We start from the raw sequence: 20,897 nt of genomic DNA on the forward strand, positions 1-20,897 counted from the left end.
TATTCCTCGTGCTCAATGTTCCTGTTTTCTCTGGAGTCCTAAGGCTTTTTGGTTTTTAAAGGAGGGTGAAGAAAACATGGCCTTGGTTTTTAAAGGAGGGTGAAGAAAACGTGGCCATAGAAAGAAATACAATTCTCTCTGATTTAGTGGAAAATCTTTTTTAAAATATATATAAGTGCAAACTAATTTGAACACAAAGGGTTCCACCATGGAATTTGTTGTTTGCGTAATGTTGTTTGCATCTAATTGGTCACATATTTAGTCCCTGAATGTGGTACCATTGTACTGCAGATTGATTTTTATATCAAAAGCTGAGGATAGATAGATAGATGGATAGATGGATAGATAGATAGATAGATAGATAGAAACAGAAAACCAAAAAACTTTGCTACTAAAATGAGTTGTAAAAATAATGTACCAATATCTCTTGATAATTTTTTTAAGTTCCTTCATTATAAGCTAAGTAATTACCTGATGTGTGAGAGGCTGACAGTGACTGCCTAATTAAATTTATTAAAATAATAATTAAAGCAAGAAAAAAAGAAAAACAACTTGATGTAATCACTGCTCCCCTGGGGCTCATTTGTCTCTTTTGTTTCCAAGAATCGCAGGACTTTCTGACTCATTACAGGCTTAAAGAGCTGCAGCACACCGACTGCCTTGTAGGCCATTCCCACTAAAGAAGGTTTTCCATCTTTCCCCATCATTAGTGAGAGGGAAAAAAACAGCACCACGGGGCTGCACGGACGACTCTGACTCCTCATAAATATTCGTCCATATGTTGTTTTTCAGTCTGTGAATATTGCTCCTCCGCTGCAAACAGTTTTAAAAGAAAAAGGTTTTAGGCCATTATATTGCATCATTTTGCCATTTTATTGCTGGTAAATAGTCCATTCCTGAACCTGCAGTAGATTTATTTTGTATATTATTTGGATGTTGATTGCTTTTGTTTTAAGAGAACTGTGAGATTTGTCAGCAGTTAAATCCAGATATCTCTTCCTCTATTCTTTACCTTCCAAAACGTATATTTTTATGATCTCATCTTGTACAAACACTGCGAAAACATTTCCCTATAATTCTGCAAAGAGGAATTCATTCATTGTAGAGTTGTTAAAATAACTTGATTTGCTTAACCTTTTAGCAGCAGAAAATACTAATTTCCCACTGCTGGATAAATAAAGACCTATTTTGAGATGTTCCTCTTTTTTGCATATTTTAAAATTCTCTGCCTTGTAAAATTGCTCCTGGTTCATCTGAATTAAGCAGTGTGTGTATGAGGTCAATATAAGCAAAAAAAAAAAAAAAAAAAGAAAGAAAAAGAATTATCACAGGAAATCATCCATTTTAAATAATGGGGTGAAATGTGAGCCTCATTAATGATAAGTAATTATATGTCTTTTTCCTAACTTCCTAAACCTTTCTCATCAAATATTTCTGATCTTTGTGTAAGTTTTTAGATATCTCTCACTTCCATTGTTCCATGCAAAGTTAACCTAGCGATAAAAGATTAATGCTAGTTTGTTGATTAACTAACTGAACTGTGAACTCCTGTAGTTTCTTTTCTAATTTTCTTCTAACCCAAAAATCAACCCTTGTTTTTATCACTTCTTTTCTTTCTTCATCACTCTTTCTAACCCCTAATCCTCCATTTGTTTTTGTTTTTTTTCCATCATCTTCCTCCCCCATGTCTCCACCCGGCGACCCTGCAGGCCATCTACTACGAGATAGGCTTCCTCGTGTGTGCAGCGGTTGGCCTCCTCTTCACCGTACTGATGCCAGTCGTCGGCCTCTTCTTCTGCATGTGCCGCTGCTGCGACAACTGTGGTGGAGAAATGCACCAGCGCCAGAGGAAGAATGCAGATTGTCGACGTGGCCTGCTGGGAACGCTGCTCTTCTCCACATCCCTGATCATCACGTGAGTCCGACACAGCGCACAAGCACTCATTAGGGAAGAGGAGCAGAAATGAGTTTGCATGCAGTCATGGCGTGGTGTGTACTGTACAGCAAAGAGTGTGTGCACAATTGCATGCCGTTGATGCAAAAACCCACACATAATTGCTGGCAGAGACACATTACTCAACACATGCACACAAACTGTTGTCATCGTGTGTGTCCTTTTCACACTCATCAGCCTGCCGCCCCCCCCCCCGACTCCCCTCCTGCTGTTTGCTATTTATAGCTAAGATCTGCTGGAGATACTGTGAGGCAGCATCTACAGGGCAGCGTTATTTACAGGAAATTGTATTAAAGTTGTGTTTACTGTCGGATTTATCAGACATTGGGCTTTTCTACAGCAAACTTTAATAGCACATTCAAATATTATAAGCCTTTTGAGGATCATCCTAGTATCTGTTCTCCATGTACATAGTACTCTATGTGTACCCATTCTGACGCACTGCACTCAACTGTGACGAATTACCATTAGATGTAACCCGCATATATTCTTAAGTTAGCTGGGTATTTTCTCTAGAAAGTTCAACCCAGTGCTAGATACACTTTACACTTTCTTCTCTCTTTATTCTTCTTCTTATCTTTACAATTTTTACCCACCACTGCAGCCTTCAGGGTTCATTCCGCTACTTCTCCCACTCCCATTGTTGTATTTTAAATGCACACATGAACATTTAGCTGCAGGGTGGATCCGGTGGGAAACATCGCAACATTTGGCCTCAGGTTCTTATAGCAATAAGAACCTGTTGCTGTTGCAATCTATGTATTTTTTAGTGCATTGCTGTGTTGTTCTAAGTACATAGCAGTAGTTTCTGTGATGAGCACGTACACCACAAACCACTAGGTTTGGTTGTGTAATTGTTGCCATGTTGTGACCAAGATAAGCAACAAAATTAATAGTAGGATTAAAAAGTAAAGATAAGTTAATTTGCTTAAAGTTGCCTAGTAGTTAGCTCAGAAATGCTAAAATTGATTATACTGATTGTATAATATGATTTATAATAATTTGCCAAAAGATAAAAGTATATAATATTCAACGATTCCAACTATAAACTCCTGATCTTTAGGGTAGACAGCTCTAATTAGACAACAAACAGTTAAAAGATAGCACTAAATAGTAGTAAGCAGTATTAATAATACTAATAATAATTACATATAAAATGTCAATATTTTCAGAAAGAAAGACCAGAAAGCAACTACAAAAAAAAGACTTTCTATTTAGCCCCAGTAAAACAGACATTTTAGCCACCAGGGGTGTAGTCACAGCACAAAGGACTCAGAAGGACATTTTCATCAAGTGAAGAGAAGCACGCTGGACGTTTTTAGTTTGACGTTCTTTGACTTTCAGTCCTCATTGGAATGAAGCCCAGATATTAGACATTCCACAGCAGTATCCTAGCAGTCCAGACGCAGGAGTCTGAGAGCATCCTCTGAGCTCTTATTAAATCTCCCCAGCTACCAGGCCGAGATGCTGCTCGAGCTCTAATGAAGCAATTACACTGAGGAGAGGGATGAGTGGCCAGGGTCGCTGTCCAGACCGCTCTTTATGGCCACTAAAACAGCTAGAAGTCATACAGAGAGGAGGGGCGGGGGTTAGTTATCTCTCTAGTATTTTCAAAAGCAGATTTAGTAAGGCAGCGGGAGGTGGGGGGATGTGTCAGAGGGGTGGGGGGTGGTCAAAGGAGGCAAGGCCCTGGGTCGTACATACATGTTCCGTGTCTTCCGTGAACATGGACTGGGTTCTGTAGCTTTTCAACACACTGCTGTTGACGGTAGTCTGACGTCTGGACAGTTGTCTGTTGGCTATGACTGGACAGGCTGTTGTCCTTATTCGTAAGCCCCCATCATGCCAGAATGAAGGGCTTTTTAACGTGGCCAATTGTGGACCTCCTACTTATTTTAAGCTATTATCTACGTGTGAGTTGTTAGAAACCCCAGACTTTAGAAGAGAATGGGCATTGGGGCATGATAAAGCAACACATTTTAACACTTTAATTTAATGCAAAATTGAAGTTGCTACTATTAATTTTTAACAAGGGCTACAACTAGCAATGTGATTTGTTTACAAGCCCTGCAGCCAAACTGGTTCCAGCCACAGTGGTGACTGGTCTTAGTTATGTTAATGCAACACTTTAAATTAAGTATGAAGGTGAGCATGAATGCTTATTTGTCCTTGGTATTATCGCTGCAACTTTTTATTTTTATTTTTTACAATACATTTTACTTTTTGTTTTTCCAATTAAAAAAAAATTCAAATTATTTTTCAGGTGGCCGTGATAAGGTTTAAAATGTGTTTTGTTTCACTGTGTATTTTTCTTTTTACTCACATTTTTCTTTTTACTTTACAAGATGTACGCTTAAAAAAGCACATACAAAAACAAAATCAAATATAAAAAGGCAGTAATGACAGGCCAGAGCTAAAGCCTTTGGCTAATTAATTAATGGTTTAATTAATTATAATAAGAGATGTCCGTGAGTTAAAAAGTTAGTCATAAACACCATGTCAGTTTACAAAAATAATTGTTTTATTTTTATTTTTTTACCTCAGCTGTTCTGCACAAACCTTAATGTAAACACTTTTCACACGTCAACACATTAACGCAGTACATTCTTTATTTCAGGGAACATTCACAATGTATCATTATAAATTTAGTGCAAGGGTTATTGATTTCACTATTTTCATTTTTTATTTATATAACACAGCAGGATGAATGGGTAATAACACTGGGGAAGGTGACAGGAGAAAGGAGAGACAGCTCTTACCTCAGTTTCTGCTGCCATAGGTGTCAGCATGAAAAGCCCAGAGGAGCTGCTGGAAATCGGTAGTAGTAAACATGAATGAGTGATGTTTAGTGGGTGAGAGAAGGGCTGTAGGGATCAGGGTGAGGCCAGATTCACTCACGCTGACAACAGTGCTGCTGTAATTCTCCGGCTCTGCTGCAGGAATAACCCTAAAATCTAACAAACACACAGAGCGGACTGGAGGTTCTCTGAACATCTGGCTGATCCTGGTGGAGATGAATCAGCCTGTTCACACAAATACTAATTAATTCATCAGATCCAGATCAGGGGGTAGCAATAATTAGTATCTCTGCACTTATTAACGCTAAAACAAGACAAATGAGGGGAATTAAGATTGAGCTCTCGTGAGTGTGAAATGTTTAGCTAGCCTTAAGTGACTGTTAACTTTTCTAGCAACTTTTTCCTTTCTTTTTTAATAGGTGATGGTACTTTCCAAGTCTCAACTCACAGATCCAGACAAAAGTGTTATCCTCTGTCATTTTATGTAACAAGTTGCTTTTTAATTATCTTTACGTATCATTGTTTTGGAAGTCTGTATCGACCAAATAGCTTTGAAGTACCCTTGAAGTACCTCTCAGTTTCAAAAAGGTTGGTGACCCCAGGTCTAAATGGTTACTGTAACACACAGAGTTAACAGTCTCCCTGATGTGTCATCTTCGCATTCACTTTTATTTTGAAGGGATTTATTACTCCTTTGGTGGACATTAACTTTAACACTTCTCCCTAATAGAAGTCACACCGAGGATTTTTACTCAAGGACTAAATGTCAAACTCCTCGCAGGAAGGTCCTGACAGGGACATTTATTTTATAGGGACAGAGTCACATCCACCAAAATGTTAAACTAAACATTCATCATTTTTATGTGTAAATCACGGACATCAATGGCAGCAAAGGCAGTATGTGTATCTGTAGTACTACTTCATATTATTTCAGCACATTGTCATACTTGACGTATTGAGTTTTACTCTTCAGAAAGTGATCATGTTTTCGTGGGTCTTTGCACTGCAGAGCTATAGGATTACCAGTCGATAATAGATATGGATGTCCTACATAATTTAAACTAAAATTAATTATTAACAGTTTCTCTGGGAGGTTTTATAGCATCTGGAAGAGAAGGTAAGAGACTATTATTTTAACAATGTTTTATGTATTTCTACAGAAGTTCAGACAGACCCTGAGAGGATAAAGCCTCTCCTTGTGAATTATTTACGAATATTTTTTTTCCCCGCAGAGGTGTGAGTCTCAAGTGTGAAACTCAGTCGATAGCATCGATCCTTTAGCGCCTGAATAATTAATTTGTTGGAGATACAAGTTTTTTATAACCTGATGGACACAAACTGGGGCAGCACTTCACCTTCTGTTTAGCTCTTTAAGAGTATTTAGTCACGCTGCTTAAATCTTGATGGGAAATTGTGGTTGTAGTGTTTGGTCAGATCTCCTTATGTTAAAAGAAAAGGAAAGAAACAAGATGGGAATCAGACCGTTCTCTCCTTCTTTGCTTAATCAGATTGTCCATCCATCCATCCATCCATTTTCATCCGCTTATCCGTTACCGGGTCGCGGGGGCAGCAGTCGCCACCCAAATCACATTGCACCGTACCAAACCTTCCTGTGGGTGGGGAGTCCACTGGAAGGGACCAACCGCCCCAACCGGGATTCGAACTTGCCCAGGAGGTGAACCCTGGGGTGTCCTGCTAATCAGATTGTGTTTTTCTAATTATTACTCTATTAGTATTTATTATAATTCTGCTTCCTTCTTCCTTACAGTAATAGATGGATGGTGACCTGAAAGTGCGCAGTTTAGCGTCACAGAATGCCTTTTTTACATTTTCTGCAGAGCCTTTTATAAAAAAAAAAGCATAGACTTGCAAAGTTTGCAAATTAGATTAGTGGCATTTTGAATTCCCATTTCACCACAAGTTAAAAATAAATAATAATAAAAATATTATTAAAGGTACCACAACTTTAAAAATGTGCGACACCGTTTTTGTTATTATATTTGAAGAAGTGTTAAATGTTATAGTATTTTCCTTTTTCAAAATACTGTAAGTCTTGCACCTTCTATATGTATTTTGTCCTGTAAGTTAAACATTATTGTCAGAGTTGACGCATAACCACTCAGACATTTACAACTACAACTACAAAACTACAGTAATTAACTGCAGTTGTTGTTATTTTTTCTACATAAACTATCATTTATTTTGTTTCAGGATGTCACTTTGACTAGTCGTTCTTATTTTCCATCTTTTCTTATAAATTAGTAAAGTTAACTTTTCATCCCAACAGTTTTTGATTTCTTTCCATTTTTGGCCACTTAATCCATCTTGGTCACCACGGAGCTCTATCCAATCCTAGCAGGCCATGGGCGAGGGGCAGCTACAGCCACTGAAAGGCTGCACTGCATAACAATGGTCAATTTGAAAGTTCCAATCTAATTTAACCTAATTCTTAATCCGCATGTTTTTGGACTGTGGGAGGAACTGGAATAGCTGAAAAAAAAAAAACACATAAAGGAAGAACTTGCAAACTCGTGTGCTACATTTGCCACCATGTGGCTGGACATATTGTGATGGAGATGAAAAGGTGCATTGTTACATTAAGGTGTGGAAATTAGAGAGTGATAAGCTGCGGGCTTCGGTGATGTGGTTCCCAGCTCCAGGATTGTCAGCCATACAGATTTATGAGCCAAAAATAGCAGCATTTGTATGTGGTGCTTTTTCCTCTAATGCTGATGGATCTGTGTTCCATTTACTTGAAGGTAGAGTGCGCAGATATTCCCTAATCCTTCTTTGTGCACCTTGAGGTGTATTTTGGTGTGTAGGTGGCAATAATGAAGTAGTACTGAGACATGATGGGACGTACAGCTAGGATCAGATGAGAACTTAGTCTTATACATCATTTAATTTTAGATATCATAAACTAAAATGTGCAGTTATGAGGAATTTATGCTAAGAAATAAAAAGTTGTTGGCCCAATAAAACCTTTTCAAGTGTTTGGTTTGACATCAGGGACAGACTTTGGACATGTCTACTCAGAGGCTTATATAAATCCAACATAAAATCCTTCATATGATGCTCAGTTACCTCATAAATAAATCAGTGTGGATTTTTAAAATGCATAATCAGTGTTTCGAGAGGGCCTAAAATCCATTTATTGTGGAATGTTTAGTTTAAGACCATGCTCGAATTTAACCAACATATTTTGATTTTGAAAATAAATATTTACCATCATAATTGTTTGTATATGCTGAGTCCAGTCGTCGTGAGCCAGGTTTAATGTTGGCTCAGTGCTGATCCCACCTCATGTTTAATGCTATTAAATCCAATCACAGTCTGTGGAGAGCTGTTCCAGAGACTTTAACTGCTGACACTAAAGATAGATCTAAACTTTAAATCCTTCATCAGTCCCACCGTTGTCAGCAGCTGAATAATTAAATGCAAATTGAAACATTATTAGTTGGATTAAACCATAACAACATCTGTCAGTGTTCAGTGAAGAGCACACGATATTTATGGACAGATTGGTGGAAAGTTAATTATTTTGAACATTAATTATTTTGTTGAACAAACATTGTTTAACAAAAAATAACCCAATAATATCTTCCTGAATTGATATCAGTTTTATGACAGCTGTATCTCCTGGACTATACATTCTACGTATAGTCCAGGAGATACAGCTGTCAAAAAATGTTACGTCACACTTAATAAGTTGTATTTCCTTTTTTTCCTAAGGCTCTGGTTGAGTCGACAAAAAAATAAAATATTTTTGTCACCAAAATCTGGGAATTGATCCATCCATCCAGGTCGCGGGGGCAGCAGTCGCCACCCAAATCACATTGCACCGTGCCAAACCTTCCTGCGGGTGGTGAGTCCACTGGAAGGTACCAACCGCCCTAACCGGGATTCGAACTTGCCCAGGAGGTGAATCCTGGGGTTCCACACCAATGACAGAGACATTGCCTCTGGGCCAAAGCGCCACTCTGGGAATTGATAAGTCAGTTATTTCCTTTCAAATTAGGCCACTCCTAATGAATACAGGAAGAGAACGAGGAAACACTCCACAGCTGCTGACTGGAATGTTCCAATGAAGATAGCATTAAGACCTGGCCCTGAAGTGAGAAAAGCTCAAGTATTTATTGTTTGGTGAAATTCCTGTAAAGACACAGCGGTGCTTAGGGCAACCAGATTGTGAAGTGGTAGATGTTAGGAAATAAAAGACTACTTGACATTAAAAGCTTTTTAATGGAGTACAAATAATGATTAACAGAGTCTTGACTTAACAACACAGTCACTGAAATTAGATTAAAAAAATCCGATCTCAAGACTTGCTGCAAAATAGTAACAGATGTGCACTAGTTTGCATTTTAAGTCATTTTAGGATTGGTGACTTTTTAACTATGTCTTTTTAACATTTTCTCCAGTTATATTTGGTCTTTTATTCAATAATTTAATAATTACATCTGACCTTATTAAAAATGGTGGTTATAGATTTTATATAAATATCCAAATCCTGTGATCATGTCATGTGCTGTTCATTGACTGGTCAACTTGTTACAGTAACAAGTGCTGATGGTGTTTTTTATAGAAGCAGGATAATAGAAGTCCAGTTCCAGCAGAGTAAAGGCAGAGACAGGCTGAAGGACAACTGTCTCAGCCAGCCAACTACACTCTGGCTGAATGCAGCTCATTGTTAGGAGTTTGTAAAAGCTGTGGAGCCACCAGACCGTGTCACACTAACTGACCAGCTCCCTGTCGTGGCCTAGGTTCAGGGAGATTTCATCACTACAGTGATGCCCCCTCTTCATTGACTTTTTTGGGGGTTTACTCACAGAAGGAGAGTTTTGGCCTTGAGCCAAAGGTTCATATCTTTGTAGTTTGAATCTGGCAGTTGAAATGTGTATTAAAATAACTATTAACTATAATAGCAACATTATCATGTCAATTTTCAGGATAATTCTGTACAAAAGGGAGGGGAGATGCAGTTTAAAAAATAGCTCAATATTTTCATTTTTGATTCAAAATAAACTAAAATAGACTGGAAAAAAAATCATCTGGGTGTTTGCTACTGCTAACTTCCTATCTGACAAAGCTAAACTTCTGAAACTTTTAACAGAACTTTACCCATTAATAATATGAAAAATCAATCATTAATGTCTACATCAAAAAGTGCATTTGTAATTTTCCAAATTAAGAAATATAGGAATTTATTCCTAAAATATTGAAACATTAAGGTAGGCAAATCGCTCTGATCTACATTCTTAGCTGCTGCCTGGTCCAATTCATTAATTTTTATCAACTTTACACTTAAAACTTTGTATTTGCTCTACTCATGTTAAATTCATGAGACTTTTGAACACTGTACTCTAGTGGATATTACAATGTTGCTTTTAAAAGCAAACATTTATTAAGTTGACAGTAATATTCTGTGTTAGTGGAGACTCCGTTATATTTTAAGAAAAAAAAAGAAAGAAACTAATTGCACACAGGGGAGTAGATTTTTTTTTTTTTTTTTTTTGCATATTTCCTCTTGTCTTAGAAGGAAAAGCTTGTCTGCTGGGACAAGAACAGCATTTTCCACCACAAATGAAACCATTCCAAATATCGCTGAGGTAAAGTGGACGTTGGTTGTGTGCTATGCAGGTCGTTGGCAACTGTCTGGCCTTCATGTTGTCAAAGAGGCTTTGTTTGGCTCCAAATTCCACTGACCTTGTTGGACAACAGGGAGGAGAAACCAAACAGGAGACAATAGAGGGAGGTGGAGGAGAGAGGGGAGTGAGGTGAAAGGAGGAAAGTGAAGAAAGGATGGAGAAAATGGGAATAAACAATGAGATGTTGAAACGAGAGCAGGGGAATCACGGGAAGGCAATGGGCAGGAAAGAAACAGAGCAGTCGCACAAATATAGTTGGGGTTGATATTATCTCGATTTCTCTGTCTATTTTTCAATGCATTCCTACAGAGTAAAAAACAGCATGTCATGTTTTTTTTTAATTTAAAACATTAATATCCAATCTGATCTTAGCAGACCTTTTTTTCTTCATTAGCTCAATAAAGGATGTTTGGTTAATTTTACTCACTGAAGCTCGTTTTCAGATTACTCTACCAGCTCTCCAGTAGCTTTAAGTCAGGGATTCATGTAGGGCCAAATGTAGGAGCATGCCACGTGTCTGTGATTGTTTGAGAAAGATTCATCATGCATTTGAAAGAGAGAACGATAGTCGGAAAGACTGTGTGTGTGTGTGTGTGTGTGTGTGTGTGTGTGTGTGTGAAAGAGAGACATAAAGAGAGAGAGAGAGAGAACGAGAAAGTGTAGAACAAAAGGCTTTTGTTGTGAAAGTGCCCATTTAGAATCTTCTCCTGGTTCCGAATGGCTCCACTCCACTCAGTCCCAGCAGCCTATAGTGCTTTGGCCTAGTTTCTCATGGAGTCTCCACACACACACACACGGCGACAACAGCGTATACTCCTGACGGCCTGCTCATTATTTATGGCACAGATCATCACAATTCCCCCAGACTTAGCCTTCATTTCTCTCTGGAGGGGTGAACAGAGGACAAAGGGAAATGTTTGCCCTGTTTGCCCTGGGATCACACACCAGTCATTACATTTTACTGCACAGTACGTTTGCTTAACATATGTAACAGCTGCTTTACAGCAGTGGCCGGCAGCACACACGAGCGTAAATCACAGGAAGCTGTAGCTCTATAAACAACCTTATTTTTTTATCACTTCAGTCGTTGCAATATCAGTCATTATCAGAATCATTGTGGCATGAAGAAAGTGCTGTGGGTTAAACGGCCTTAAAATATCTGTGAACCGCCGCTGAAATTCTCACGATTTTTTTTTTTCAAGGCTTTACATTTGCAGCCGACTGGTTACATCAGGTTTTATTTAATATCATATCTTTGGTTTAAAGTGTCTTTGCACTACTTAAAGTTATACACAAGATGCCTTGCACAGCTACATATACTAACCAGCAGGGGGGGTCTGATTACACAATCTGCTGTATCTCCTCTACTTTTGTGAGTAATTGCTTCTGTTAATAATTTCTTATTAACAGTGAAATTCTTATTGAACATTGAGGCATTTTAAAAACGACAAACCGCTGTTTTCAGATACCAAAAAAATACGAGCACACATTATAATACACATGATGCTAACTGAGCAGAAATTAAGCAGGGATGAGAGCTGGTCGTGTAAACAGCTTAATATTATGGGATGTCTTTCCCTTGATGTTACTGGAGCTTATTAAGCCGAGCTCCTCAGGTCTGTTTGAACTCTCTTCAATCACCTGCGCTACATGATTCTGTTCCTGCATTTATTACACATGTATTTGCAGCCCATGAAGCTTTGATTGTACAGATACGACATCAGGGATTAATGTAGACCCAGTTTGGCTTCATTTCTAGTTTGATGCTATTCCATTGGCTGCACTTGAAATCATTTAATGTTGTTGGAATAAGTTAAAAGAGCATTTCAGGGACAAATAAAGTATGTAAAAATGTATTATCTGGCTAATTTAAAGCTAATGTTTGCTTATTAGTTTTTTTGTCTGTTTTTTTTTTCTTTTATTTCTGGCTTTTTTGCCAACTTCTATTTCTTTTGCAATATAAAGCTTTTTTGCAACAGTTTGTTTTTTCAATTTGATTACATTTGTGTTCATTTCTATAGTAGTTTTCTTAAATTTGAGCATATTCCAACTGATATTTCTTCCTCAGCTGTTTTTTAGCTACTGTACACATTCATATTTTGTATTTGTGCTGTTTCATATTTGTTTAAACCGAATGGATATAATTTTAAAGAAAATCACGTCGAGAAATACCTTTGGACAAGTCGGTGTTTTTCCATTCATTTTCACCCAACTAGTCACATTATAGCTCTGTACAGACTCAGTATGCTGGTACATACTGACCCCTACTGCTGGTACCGAGCCATGACCTGGCTGAGTGAAAAGTAGCCTCGGGGTAGCAGGGCAGTTGTTGGGGAGGATAAGGTTAATGAGGTACAGAATGGTCACAGTGATGGTGTTTGTTGTTTATGTTTAGGATCGGTGTCCTGTGTGCATATGCTGCCAACCAGAACCTGAGCTCCCAGGTGAAGAACATCCGCAGATTGGTGAACAGCAACATGAGGGACCTGCACACCTTTGTCAACGACACACCAGTAGTAAGACACCATTTATAACATATATTGTATTTATTTGTGTTTTATTCTCACTTTTTTCTATATTGTAGGCAAATATTTAAGGTTAAACTAAGTATTTATTGTTAATTTCTTTTTGCTCTTTTGGCTGAACTAGATTTGTTCTAGTTATCATTAGCTGAATTAGCTTTTTAACATTTAATTTTTGACATTTTAAGCTACTATGGCTAATCTTTTAGCCACGTTTTAGCAGAACTCTCTACTGTTAGGTTAACTTATACAGTTGTTTTACTCATAATAACTTTATTCTACCTCATGTTCCCTTTTCTTTGCTTTTGTCTATTTGCAGCAAATCGATTACCTCATATCCCAGTATGCTACAGCTAAGAAAAAAGTCATCTATGACCTTAATAGTAAGTAAACCACCTTTATTTTCTTGTGTTTATTCAAGTCCTGTTCCTTCAATAACATATGTATTGTCATAAGTCAGTCTGCTGTAAAGATATTAAATATAACAAACTTTTCTGTCTCCTGATACCACTAACTTTAAGTTTATACAGGCAAAAGCGATACCATTGTTATCACAAAATTAAAGTATTATGTCTGACAGTGATGCTATCATCCCTGCAGACATAGGCCCACTGCTGGGGGGAAGGATACAAGATCAGCTGGATAAGGAAGTGCAGCCTGCCCTGGACAGAGCACTGAATATGGCTGCAGGTACATGGACTCCTTTTTAATTTCCTCTCTCAGTAATGATACAATCAGGTTACTAGAGCAGGGTGCTACACAAGTCAGAATGAAACAACATAAACCTTATTACTTTCAATGTCAGATTATTTTTTTAATAATGAGATCTATAAAATTCAATGTTGATCATTTGTGAATATTTTCTTCACATTTCACTATTGTTTATGCTTTTTTGTAAAGTGAAAATCGAGAGAGCCATCAAAGGTAACAGTGACTCAGTAACTAAACTAATGAACCTGTATGACCCTGTGGACTTGTGGTTCCTTGTGACCCTCTCCTTGAATACTGAATCACGGTCGTTGATTCACTCATATGCATCATTTTCTGTTGAGCTTTATCATCTATTTTCCTATAAATGGGATCAAAATTCACCAACTGACATCTTGGTGTTGGCAACAAAGGGAACGGAGTGAAACTTATTTAACATTCAGGCAATCCATCACTAATGAATCCATTCATACAGAACTTCAACTTCAAACCCAGCTGAGTACTTTCTGTATTTCCCAGTGAGGGACCTGGTCCATAGTTTAAACTCTAGTCCGATGTATAGTTCTCTGAGAAACTGTTCTAAATTCAACCAATCATTCTACACATGAGATGATTTCCTGTTTTTGTTTGTCACAAACTAACCTTTTGACCTGCATGTAACCTGCCTGTGCTCCTGCACTGCATGACTGGACACTTACAAGTCATAACAACATGTACCACCGAGGCTGAGACATCAATTAGATATTAGCAAGTCTTGGTGAAAAGGACAGCAAAGTTTCCATGTTTTACATTCAATTTTCAGTAGTTTGAGTATGTAGCTGATCCTACGTGTAACCTTTCTGTTCCCACAGTCATGAGAGAGACCAAAGAGGCTCTGGAGAACGTCAGTGTTTCTCTGGAGGTCCTTCAGGAGGGGACAGGGAAACTCAACACAGACCTGAGTTTGGTGCGAACAGGTATAAACCAAACCCTCAACAATCCTGCCTGTAATGTGGTAGACTCTGACGCCACCATTGCCCAGTTGTGTCGCAACATTCGCCAGTCACTGCACCAGCTGCAGATCAGTGCAAACTTCATAAGGGTATGCAAATCAACACTGCATTAACATGTCCTTTTATGGGAACTCTATCCTTTGTTTTTAAAATTGTGAATATGTCATGAATATTTAATGTTTCAGCTGCCCAGTGTGAACCCTCAGCTGGCTAAGATGAATGAAGTACTGAAGACAGACCTCAGCAGCATCATCAAGAAGGTCGGTCTGTCTCTGATGCAGATTTCCTTGTCCTAATGCTATTGACTGTACTTTGTCAGATTTAACACCATTGACCATCTGACATTATTCAAATGCAAAATATCTGAAAAGGTTACCTCTCGGGGTACAAGAAATCAAAGTAGTAGTTCTAGTATTGTACTGTGATTGTACATTTCTATGCCACCTACATGTATATTTATATATAAGGAAGAGGAAACATATGCTAATGAATAATCTGTGTCAAAATAAATTACACTTCCATTTGCAGTCACATCAGTGGGAGTTATAAAACCTCTGTGACTAGATTCCATTCAGTTGTCTTTTCTGTCATTTAATAACAGCAATTTTTCTCTTAACAGGGTTTTTCCTCATTAAATGACACTCCACGTTTGGTGTCTGAACAGACCAGGATCATTGTGGAGAGTAAGCAATGTCACATGTTTTATTATTTAATCCACAAAAAATAAAAAATAAAAACAATAATGTTAAACTTGAAATAACTGATTCCTCTCTCTACATATCAGGTATATTGAATCTGGTGGACGGGATTGGTCAGGACATCAGCAGCTTCTCCAAAAAATTCCCAGTAAAGAACACCCTGTCAAACCTCACCATCTTTGTCAACCATGCTCATGCTAAGATCGAGGACCACTACCCCGAAGTGGACAAAATAGACTTTTACAGGTAAACTAACCTACACAAGTCCAGGATATCATGTAGTCGTTTCTGTATCAAAGTTAAGAAAACAAACCAAAGTTTTTATTTTCTCTGTTAAGCTCTGTCTTTCTCTCCCACCTGACCTACAGGTGGATTTGCTGCATTGCTCTCTGCTGCATGATTGTCCTGGTCCTGGCCTTCAACTACCTGGGTCTGTTGTGTGGCACTCTTGGATACGACAAACACGCCTCACCCACCACGCGAGGCTGTATCTCCAATATGGGAGGGACGCTACTCATGGCGTAAGTTGTATAATGGAGTGTGACATTTTTGTGCTATACCAATTACTTCTAAGTCAAACTGTACCCATTATTGATTAGAAAGTTACTTTTCTAACAGTTTTACTTATTTCCACAGTGGCGTCGGATTCAGCTTCATCTTCTCCTGGCTGCTGATGGGAGTGGTGACAGTCATCTTTCTCACAGGAGGGAACATTGAGAAACTTGTCTGTGAGCCTTTTCAGACCAAAGAAATCTTTAAAGTGAGTCATGAGCAAGAACTGTAGAGACATAATGCTGTGGAATACTTCAGCCAGTACTCTATTTAACTATCCACTAAGGTCTGAATACAGAGAAATGAAAGGAAGTCTGGAAATCACTGCCACGGTGGAGGAAAAATTGAAAAAACCTTAGCCGAGCAAAAGCTTGTAGTCAGTCCAACTGATATTAGGACCATTGTAGTATTTTGTGTTTTAATTTATTTCATAATTACAAAAATATTACAACTCGAATATGAAAGATTCCAAGTCTCTTTACATCGGTCTATAACAACAGATTTTTTTTGTCTTCATAAATTGTTAAGTATTATAACATTTACATCTTCAGGTTGTGGACAGTCCATATATGGTGAAACCAGAGTGGAAGAATTTCATCCCTGGACTTATATACGACGACTCTGATCTTGATCTGACTGCAGAGAGCCTGTACAGGTATAGAAAATGAATTCTTATTTCCATAAATCGTGTTTTTCTCCGTGTCACATCAAGTCAACAACTAACAGCCAACAAGACATTAAGATGCAGGTGGTGCAATAACAAGAGATACATAAATATTTAAACTCTCACTGATGTGAATGCAAATGAAAATGTACTTAACAGTATTGTGTTAACATTGATTGTTTATAAGCATATTTGTTTCCTCCTTCCTCTGTGATTGCATCAGTTAACCACTGTTGTCTTTTGATTGACAACCTACACATTCTCAACTACATGAAAAAAAAATTCAAAGGCCATTATTAGCCAATCACAGCAGGGTCAGCTGCATGCACTAATAAAGCTGTGCTTAAAATCAATGTTTGTCATTGCAGAAGTAACAGTATTTTTTTCAAAACTAGTTTCATGTTCATTTAGCATGCACATTGTGTAATTCCAGCCAACCTCACTTGATGGCAGCAGATATTTTCTGTAACTCAGAGTGCTCCGCTTCAATTCCCTTCTTATTGATTCCTTGTGGTTGTTTTTGTGGTTTTTCAGCACATGTAAGGAGAACAAGGGCATCTACCAGGCCCTGCGTATGGACAAAGTCTTCAATGTCTCCTCTTACCTCAACACCACAAGGGTCAGTAAACCTGAAGACACGCTGCCCACACCGTACAGTACATCATTATGTCCTAACTGGACTCTCCTGAAAAACACTCACTCGTCTTGTCAAAAAGCCTGATTTAAATTTTTTTTTTTTTGGCTTAAATTTAGCTATTTGTTAGCGAACCAATTATTATATCATGTCTGGGTTTTAACAGGTGGGGCTATTTTTATGCAATTTAAAGACTTTTAGTGATGCTATGGCTACATCCAAGCTCTGTATGGTCTACTACAGTAATACAGGCTTCTGTTGCATAATTCACTATCATTTTAAATTGCAGTCATACAATAAAGTTTTGTTATAGATCCCAAAACTACATTTAGCTAAACAATATGACTGAAGTGGAAAGTACAGTGTACAGTACAGTCTTTGAATGTATAGAGACTGATAACAGAGACTGTCAACATATCCTAACTGACTGCGCTGCCTGTTTCCACCCTGGTTAGAACTGTACACGACTGTGACAGTGTTGGAGTTAAAACATCTTCTCTTGGCTGCAGCATCTCATTAACATGACTCAGTGGTGTGTGCCGACAGAAGCTCACTCACAGTGAACTCCTCAGTCATTTCACTGATGGAAGTTTTCTTCCTGACCCCGAGCCAGCCTCAGAGACATTCTCTGAAACGCTCAGTACTTCTCTGCCTGCTGGCACAGCTCGGGGTCTTGGCTCATTTTCTCCAGCAGCTGATATGAGTCTGTGCTGCGTCTGTTTCTGCACATTGGTCATTTGTCCTCATTTCAAGTCTGCACATGTCCAAAAACATGGCACGTCATCTGTGGTTCAGGAGCGAAGCCAAGGAAAGTAGTAGTTCTTAACTGTGAGATAAAGATCTACCTAGATATCTTGGTATATGAAAAGAAGAGCACTAGTAAAATAAACTGAAATATGGCATTAATAAATCTGCATCTGTGGTGAGAACATTATGGCAGAAGTGTGGTCCATGGGCCATTACTTATACTGGCATCAATTTTGGTAGTCCACACATACTTATTTATGCTTCTATTTTCTATTTTTTTATTTATAGAATCACATATTATTATTTACAGTTTCAAGTATCACAGGTGATGATGTTGGGCCGGGATTGTTTTTACATATTTCATACAGTCCTGCTTAAAAAATGTCCAAATACTGCCTCTCCTGTCCTTTATTCATATCTTTCCTGTGCATATCTGTCTTTGCAGTTCACTAAGGATGTAGTGGGTCATCTGGACAACATCAGGATCAACCTGATAGGAATCATCCTGTTAGAACCAGAAGGGAAGCAGAACCTGCTGGATTTCTCCGAGGCCGGACTGTCAGAGATTAACTACGCTGACTATCTGGAAGAGGTCATACAAACTCACTCGTACACACAAACACACATGCACACAAATTTGCAAAGATTGATTAGACTTGAACTATGGGGTGTGTAAACATTTTTTTCATAAAAACAAAGTATATTTATTAATGACATGATTTAGATTTATCAAGAACATTAAAATCTAAAAACAAATCTTATCAAAGAATTGTAATCACTATTTTTAATTAAATATGTCTATATACAGTATATTTATAAACTTTGCTCAGTATTAGCAAAAAAGAAGAAAACACAGAAATAGCTAAAAGTTAGCCAAAGAATTTATCAATTTTTTCTTAGAATGGTGTCTAATATATGCTGAATATTAGATTAACATTTCGTAGATCTTACATTTGATTTAAACTCTCATTCATAACAATTTAGTATCAAATATTGATTTTCTGAGTTTAATCTAAACATAAAGTCATATATTTTCATAGCAATCATGCTTAAACAGTACCAAATGTTGAACTAGTGACCCAGGTTCATAATATGCGTTTAAACATCCTGTGCTGTCAGTGGATACACAGCAGGAGTCTGCACTTTAACATGACGTGACAGCGGCAGCACACTGTACATCAGACTCTGGTGGGGAAACACAGAAGCTCAGTAATCCTACAGTGATCCTGACAAGGTGAAGCGTGTGTAGACAAGCAGGGACATGGCATTTGCTCATTTCCCAGCACCACCTGTCAGGTCCGCTTGGATTTGACTCCAGAGGGGAAGAAAGAATGAGGACAACATTCCAGTTCAGAACCTGTCCAAACATCTCACTTATTGAGTCTTTGACCTCAGAGAGTTGGCTTCATCTAATCTCAAGTCTCTTAGCATATAATCCTCAAATTTAATTTTTTTTATTCGTAGGTGAATAAAGGAGTGACTGTTGTCGACCTGCGCTCGTTTGCCGCAGAGCTGGAGGCCCAGGCTGACCTCATGGTGAGAACAAAACACCTCAGTTGCATTTGTAGATTTCTGTTGGACCCTGCTGGGACACCTGGTGAGGGTTTATCCAGCTGTCCTGCCAAGTTCTCTCACCAGTGTGCCATGCCTTCGGGTGATTTGAGCCACAAAGCACATTTATTCATCACCAAAAGTCACGCCCTGGAGCATCGTGGAGTTCTCGTGGATAATTTTTGAACAGCAATGACTCATTTATTGGACCTGTCATATTTTACATTTTGGACATAATCGTTAAAATATAACTCTACGGTGCACATATTGAATATTATTTAATTAAATGTGACAAATGTACATGTAAAACATTTGATTTATGTTAAAACACCTTTTAATGTATATTTATAAATATATATTTCTATAGGATGTAGTAGTGACCATTTACTGTAAGAATTAAATCATATTATGCCCTAGAGGTATTTGCATTAAGTGTACTACTCTACTAATAGCATTTTCTCCAACATACAATTTATATAAAAAGTATGTTCAGTTTATATATGTAAATATATGCTATATTTAATGTAGGTAGATCACTTTAACTCCCAAGTCAACAATTTATAACACTGATCTTGGAGCAGCCAGGGTGAAGCCAAGATGAGAGTTAGCTAAAAAACAAAAGTACATGTTTGCCTTAAGATTTGTCATCTTTGTAGGTGAAAATGTTACTGTTAGACTGGTACCAGACGAGTTACGGCGTGGATTTTTGGAAAAAGTCAGTGAAGTTTTGACAGGTGAAGCAGAAGGATTTTTCCCTCACATGTGTTCAGTTTCAGAGGTTACCAATATGAAATCTGGACTCATTGAAAATGCCTTAAATACCATATTTTATTTTTTTGATTGTGCTGTACTTTGTGTCCTTCAGCCCCGAGGTTCTCTCCAGATGGCTCTGACAGGTTACAGCAGCAGTCTGAGACAGATCCACAGCCAGCAGGTCATCCCCATGGAGCAGGCCATGGTAACTAATGTTCTTTGACAGTTAAGATGACCATCAACTCTTTTCAATTTCTTCTGTCACCGTTTAAAACTTGTTTAAACATATTTTTTGTTTTGTTATTTCCTTGTCTTTCAATTTGAAGAAATATGTTAGAGCCAGGGTAAGGAGACTGTGTCTTTTCTACTGTAACTGTGTATCTGCATGATTCTGATTATTTAAAAATTAAAAGCATATATGTATATAGCGTTACATATACTATATGCTGTCTTCTTTTTGTGCTTTTGTGTTTTTTCTTTTATGCTGTATATTCTTTATATCATATAAAATCATTATTAGTAGATAAATGTAGTGGGCAGTGGGTATTACCTTAAATTAGAACTATGGTATTAGAATATATATATATGTATATATATACATATATATATATTCTAATACCATAGTTCTAATTTAAGGTAATACCCACTGCCCACCACATTATTCTACTAATAATGA

At 37.8% G+C, this 20,897-nt stretch overlaps 1 protein-coding gene across 15 annotated transcripts in view; it reads left to right on the top strand.

Moving 5' to 3' along the window:
* Nucleotides 1-20,897, top strand: part of prom1a (prominin 1a) — a 53,613-nt gene that overhangs the window by 23,717 nt on the left and 8,999 nt on the right. For 8 of the 15 annotated variants that reach the window (XR_001761195.2, XM_017039410.2, XM_017039415.2 and 5 more), the window contains 17 exons: nt 1,710-1,915; nt 12,796-12,916; nt 13,242-13,305; nt 13,523-13,612; nt 13,823-13,846; nt 14,482-14,711; nt 14,808-14,882; nt 15,242-15,305; nt 15,407-15,566; nt 15,689-15,841; nt 15,957-16,080; nt 16,424-16,527; nt 17,071-17,155; nt 18,363-18,509; nt 19,382-19,453; nt 20,334-20,426; nt 20,548-20,565. Coding sequence is in view for 14 of the 15 variants with exons in the window: in XM_017039410.2 (XP_016894899.1) it covers nt 1,710-1,915; nt 12,796-12,916; nt 13,242-13,305; nt 13,523-13,612; nt 13,823-13,846; nt 14,482-14,711; nt 14,808-14,882; nt 15,242-15,305; nt 15,407-15,566; nt 15,689-15,841; nt 15,957-16,080; nt 16,424-16,527; nt 17,071-17,155; nt 18,363-18,509; nt 19,382-19,453; nt 20,334-20,426; nt 20,548-20,565 (1,830 nt within the window). In the remaining variant the exon portion in view is untranslated. The remainder of the gene's footprint in view (nt 1-1,709; nt 1,916-12,795; nt 12,917-13,241; nt 13,306-13,522; nt 13,613-13,822; nt 13,847-14,481; nt 14,712-14,807; nt 14,883-15,241; nt 15,306-15,406; nt 15,567-15,688; nt 15,842-15,956; nt 16,081-16,423; nt 16,528-17,070; nt 17,156-18,362; nt 18,510-19,381; nt 19,454-20,333; nt 20,427-20,547; nt 20,566-20,897) is intronic. The other 7 variants (XM_017039412.2, XM_017039418.2, XM_017039419.2 and 4 more) reach the window with 3 other exon arrangements.

Source organism: Cynoglossus semilaevis, chromosome 15, assembly GCF_000523025.1.
Source record: "Cynoglossus semilaevis isolate Cse_v1.0 chromosome 15, Cse_v1.0, whole genome shotgun sequence".
Taxonomy (NCBI): Eukaryota; Metazoa; Chordata; class Actinopteri; order Pleuronectiformes; family Cynoglossidae; genus Cynoglossus; species Cynoglossus semilaevis.